Genomic DNA, 6,000 nt, shown 5'->3' with positions numbered 1-6,000 from the left:
ACGGGGAGGGAGAGTAAAGTAATTCTGCAAAACAGTATTTCGACGGGCTACCGTAAGGCTTACGACAGAAGGATCGGCCCAGAGACACTGGGCTCTAGTTAGGCGGACCTGTCACGGGCACCCTAAGTCCTTTATGGTACGAGGGTTGAACAAGGAAGTGAATGGAACCAGATTCTCCAAGTGGGTGAGAGCATCCCCCAGCGTGAACGCTTTCTCTTCCTGCGTATACAGGTGCGGAAATAGACACGGACGTGCGTGCACGCGCTCCCTCTTCTGGCTCCGGCCACTGGGAGCCCCTGGAAGCAAGGGCACCCCGACAGTGATGAGGGCAGCCAGCTGCCACATCCTGGTTCCTAATACCGGTCCTCAAAACAAAGCAGGGCTCCTGGAAAGGCTGGCTCCTTCGGGCCCAGGGCAGGGATAGGACGGGGTGAAGCCGTTGGGTCTTGGGGAGCCAGGAGATAGGGAAGCACTTCAGACGAGGACACGGGGGCCAGCGGGCAGATGCAGGAGGAGCGCAGCACAGGGAGCCATGGGCAGGAGAACTGACCTGCTTCATGCCCAGAGCTTTCGAATGTTGTCGCGACGAAGGCAAGAGGAGGAAACATGTCAGGAAAGGAGGTCCTACTGTAAAGCTACTGAGTTTGAAAGTGGCTTCAGTCATGAATCATAATGAGGAGGCTCAAGAGAAAACTTGAAAGAATTTGGCAGTTTTTATCAGTAATGCTTGAAGTTACAAATAATAATGAAAAACCATTAAAAAATCATTACTCTTTCAAGTGGTTTGAAGGATCTATAAAATTCACATTTAAAAATGGCAAAGAGCACACGCACAATCCTTCATGCCAGAGAGTTGTTTTGTCTGAAGCTGCCCACGGGATCGTAAAATAAGCCAGCAGAAAAATTCAGAGATCACATTGAAGGAACCCCATAATTGTCTCTGAAAATGGTTCCCAGTGCTGGAGGAAGTCAGTGTGCATTCTTAATGATCAGCTGTGACCTCAAAAAGCTGTTTAATGCACAAGTCATTTGGAATTATTCCCTTCAATGAGCTTAGTATTTTTCTCTGTGCCCTCAGTGTATTAGTTTGCACAGAAGAGCTGGGCACTGAAGGTTAAGTGGTAATGGACTCAGAGGGCAGGTTCTGGAATAAGACAGCCAGGGTTCAAAGTCCTCATCTGCCATGTCTAGCTGTGTGATCCTGGGCACATTGTACAACCTCTTTGGGCCTGCATTTCTTTATTTGCAAAATCGGGATGATTAAAAATCATCTACCTCCCAGGGGTATCACAAAGATTTAACAGTGCATATGGTAATAATCCAATAAATGTTCGCTGGTATTTACAAGAAATAAAATTCTGTTGGTGTGTTGTTGGTTTTGCTCACCCTGAGAAAACGTTTTGCTTCTAATTCTAGGTAATTCAGATGTAATTTTTAAATGTTTTATTTGCTTTCTAACTTCCTATCATTTATCCAACAAATCTTTCTTGAGCACTGTAGTTTGCCAGGCCCTCTGCCAGGTGCTGGGGACGTAGCAGGGAAGAGGGGCCAGGTCCTGCCCTCGCGGGGCTGGGGGTCTAGGAGGGAAGCCCGGTAAGAAACAGGGAAACAAAGGATCCATTGGGCAGGTGCTTATAAGGGAACTGCCACGGATGTCATCACCCGCAGAGGCCGCGTAAAGAGTCGACTGCCATTTGACCCAGGTCTCAGACACCCCGTGACCCTGCCAGGAACAAGGAGAGGCCAGCAGCCGTGTGAGGAGCTGTCGCAAGGCTGTCTGTCGTCCCCCTCCTTGTCTCACGGGGTCTCCCACGAGGCAGGTTCGCAGCCGCCTCCCCAGCTGGGGCTAAGCGGTGGGACCTTCGACCTCGCCTCCTGTATTAGCCTACAGCTGCAGGCCCTGCGGTCATTTAGCTGGAGTAGGGGGCGACAGGACGACTGTGCTCGTGTCCTCCATCCTCCCCGGTTTGCTGTCATCCCGTGGGCCTGGGGGTGTGGGAAGCTGGACGAGAAAACAGAAACAGGTCACGTCAAGGAGGGCGACTTTGAGGCTGTTGGAGGAGATCAGGGAAGGGTTCACTGGGCTGATCCGTGAGCCAGACTGGCTGACCTGGGGAACTGAGTGACAGGCAGAAGGAACAGCAGGAACGGAGGCCCTGAGGTAAGGGGGGGCGGACTGGCGGGTCTGAGGAACTAAAAGAGCAGTGTGGCTCAAGTGAAGTGAGCAGGGACAAAGGACGGAGGTGGCCGGGGGTGAGTTCAGGGAGCCCGACACGGGACTCGATCCCAGGACCCTGAGATCATGACCTGAGCCAAAGGCAGACGCTTCACCGACTGAGCCACGCAGGCGCCCTTGATTTCTATTTTTAAGATTATCATCCAAAAAAAGCAAGCAGACACCAAGAGTAAGAAAAGAGGGGCCCACCTACAGCACGGGGTAAATGAGAAGGGGGCAAGAGCGGAAGCGGGGAGAGCAGCCGTCGGGGGGCCAGCAGCCATCCCAGGGCTCGAGCAAGGGGACAGGGGCCACGCGGCCAGGGAGCGATTCTGGGGCGAGCTCAGCATGCTTCCGGTGGTGCGGCCAGGGTGCCCGCAGCAGTGAGGCGGGAACCCCACGTCACCCACCCTCGGAAGGACCTGGGCTTTCACCCCAAGTGGGGAGCCATGGGAAGGATGAGCCAAACCTAACAGGGGGACGGGGGACAAGGATGGGAACTGGGGATGTGACTGCAATCATCTGGGCAGAAACGGCAGCCAATCTGTCCCTGGCAGCCTCCCCTCCGCTAACCCGACAACGGAACCTCTGAGACGGTCTCTCCTGTGACATGTGCCGTAAGTAAAAGTAACTATATAAAGCACTCGGCGCCACGTGTGACACCCAGGAGTCAGCCGTAACCAAGACGGTGCTGGTTTGACTCCCGAAGCCCCTGCGCCTACTTTTGGGACTGCGCCTGGAGGTTCTCAGGCCTTTAAAACTGCAAATAAAATCGTAATCACGACTCCCTATGTAAGAGCCCTCAGGGGCTGCCCCCTGCAGAGTGCAGGACACCCCTGCTCCTCGCCCCAGCCCAGCAGACCGCCCAGGGTCTGGCCGGGGCCCTCCTCCCTAGTCTCAGGCCCCACCCCGCTCTTTCCTCCCTCCCTCCCTCTCTCTCTCACACACACCCACACACCCACAAGAAGACCAGGAACCTTGCCTGTCTTCCCCAGTACCTGGCACCCAGAGGAGGGCACCCAGTGTGTTTCTAGAATCTCAAATGCAGAGAAGGACATTAACTAACACTCCAAGCTAATGAATTAGAGCACGAGGCCATCTTTACATCCGGAATTAAAATAGGGACCTACCCATGTGTATAGGCACGATGCATACAGCAGTCACATATAAGCATTCACAACAGGGGAACATGTGGAGGGATTGGCACACTCGAACTTTCCAGGTCTTGAAGCACCCACATTGCCTTGGATGGTAAGATTCCATGTTTCCCTCTCTCTTAAAATCAAGCAAATGAAATTTCATTTTCCTTTCCTCATGAACTTCCCTAGGACGCGAGTCTGTGATGAAAGCGCAGCCCCGAGGATTAGGGATGTGTGACATTTGTGACCAGCTGCTCCCAGGCTGAATGACTGAAGGGCCCCAGGAGGCTTTAGCTTTTTTTCTTTTTAGTACTTTTCCTCTCCCTTGACAGACTGTTATTCCAGAAATTACTGCTGCTCCCGTCAGCGTGCCCCTTCCGTCATCCTATACATGGACTTTGAATCTGCTGCAAGTCGGGGTGAGGAAATAAAATCACTGGAAACGTGTGCCCTGATGGCAGGTGAAGTAAGGTCTGAGGCGTCTTCTTAGGACATAAGTGGCTGCGCTTCCCAGGCCTTTCGCTCCCGGCTGTTAGCTGACGGGTGTGCCAAGCAGTGAAAACATGACCTAACCAGAAGCTAGAGCTCGGCCGGGTCGGGAGACACAGCTGTCTCCTCATGCTATGGAGGCAAGAAGCAGACAGATGTGCTGAAATCCCTGCCGCTTACTAGCCGTGCACCTCTCTTCTCAAAACATTCATTTCTTTCAGCATCAGCCAGAGCTCATGGAGCACTGGCTGGGTCCCGGGCCACGGTCCTGTTTCACCTGCAGTCGTTATCAGTACTCCTCACCACGTGCCTGTGAAGAGACACCACAGTCCCCACTATCAGCTGAGAAAACAGGTCCCGAAGTTCAGTACCCCGATGTCACAGAGCTAATAAGGTTAGGACAGTCTAACCCAGAGCTCTTAGCTACTCATTCATTCAACAATGGTCATCTGAGCTTCTAGTACCTTCGAGACACTCAGTATGCATCAGTGAACAAGACAGATAAAAATTCTTGTCTTCCTTACGGAGCTTGCATTCCAGAAGACATGGAGAGCGGAGACAAACAGCAAGCCAGACATACAAATGTGAACCACACAGCACGTGTTTCGGTCACACCACTCGAAACTGCCATTTCACATGGTTCCACCTAACAGAAGGTGGGAAGTGCCCCTGGAAAGGGGAGGGGAAGGGGATGGGCAGCGGGAGCCCGTGTGCCTAGCAAACCGGTAGCCCCCCGTGAGGCCAGTTATGGGGAGTTACGGCGCATGCTATGCCCATGGGTGTCAGCACCAACCCCAATGTCCCCGGGTTATGAAGCTCAAATGAGATAACGAAAGTGAAAGGAACCAGGAAGTTCCAGGACCGTTAACACATCATTACTCAGTATTACTTCAACTTCCCTACACTGTTCCTGGGAAGGACAGCCAACTTGTTTTCAGGGCATCGATGTGGCTAGATGGCTCCCGCGGCCGTTGGTTCCTCTCTCACCTGGAGCCAAGAGGGCCTTGAGAGAGTTTGGGTTGAACACCTGTCTTCCTGCTCCCAGAAAACAAGACGTTTCGTTGCTGCCGTTCTTTTCCCAGTGACGTATTACCTACACGAGCCGCGGCGAGCCGAACCAGGGTCCCAAGAGAAAGGCCCGGTGCGTAGTGCCGTGACGCGTCCTAAAGTGTACTGTGTGTCTGAAACTTCACGTCGGTAGGAATCCACCAGCTTCACCAGCGCATTCTACCTGGTCATCACTGCTCGCTGGGCTCGGTCAAGATTACAATTAAAATAGCCGCTAAAGCTTAACAGACAAGGAAAAGGTAACCGAGGGAAGATGACACTAGGTTAATTTGCAGAGAAATGATAGGTATGCATGGTTTCTTTTAAAGAGACAGCCTTTATTGTGAGGATTTTTACACTGAAGAATTCAAAATGTGGTAACAGTTTTTTGGAATTTGATTTGTATTTAAAAGGAACTGCTGACACTGATTCACCGGAAATCATCTGAACAAGCTCGAGGAAACAGTTAACTACTACCGACACAGTAAAATAATTCCAAGATGTATGGTTTAGCCAACAAAACAATCCTGTCAATGCTGTCACTGATATGAAAACTGCTCCTTACTCTTCTAAACACACAGTGGTATATAATTAACAATATTCGATCACCTCTGTTCTTTCCTGAATATATAAAAATTAAAATACCAATTAAAAAACTAATATATCTTCTCTTTAAATGTTTCTTACAGATACAATTTCAATATTTTCATTCAATAGTGGTGTGGTTTAAGAGATTTTTCTCATTCGCGAGTCAAACAACACTCCACGCCAAGAGAACGGATAGTGTACAGGCTCATATTGCAAATAAGACTTCAAGAACGCAGCAACGGACATTTCTAAAATACAAAATGGATAAAATTCTGAGGATACATGCAATAAAGCTCTACTAAGCAGCTGGCCACAGAACTAGAACATTCTACCGATGATTTCAATGGGACTCCAGATGCTTCCAAACTCAACTTCGACTCTCGTCTTAGGCTTTGTATTTTGCTTTTCCAGTTTCACTAATGACACAAACATGCTACAAAATAAAAATCCAGAAATTCACATTAGAAAAGCATATCCTGAAATGAAAGGCAAGAAGAGCATTTCGCACGGCTCGGGCAAACG

General features: G+C 50.5%; 1 protein-coding gene across 2 annotated transcripts in view; it reads right to left on the bottom strand.

The window, feature by feature from the left end:
- Window positions 1–5,207: 5,207 nt before the first annotated feature.
- HPRT1 (hypoxanthine phosphoribosyltransferase 1) overlaps window positions 5,208–6,000 on the bottom strand; it is a 39,650-nt gene continuing 38,857 nt past the window's right edge. For both annotated transcript variants that reach the window (XM_034649917.1, XM_034649916.1), the window contains one exon: window positions 5,208–5,911. In XM_034649917.1, the coding sequence (XP_034505808.1) occupies window positions 5,864–5,911 (48 nt within the window). In that variant the 3' untranslated portion in view covers window positions 5,208–5,863. The remainder of the gene's footprint in view (window positions 5,912–6,000) is intronic.

Source organism: Ailuropoda melanoleuca, chromosome X, assembly GCF_002007445.2.
Source record: "Ailuropoda melanoleuca isolate Jingjing chromosome X, ASM200744v2, whole genome shotgun sequence".
Classification (NCBI taxonomy): Eukaryota; Metazoa; Chordata; class Mammalia; order Carnivora; family Ursidae; genus Ailuropoda; species Ailuropoda melanoleuca.
Note: the sequence above shows the minus strand (reverse complement) of the source record. Positions and strands in the feature narration are given on the sequence as shown.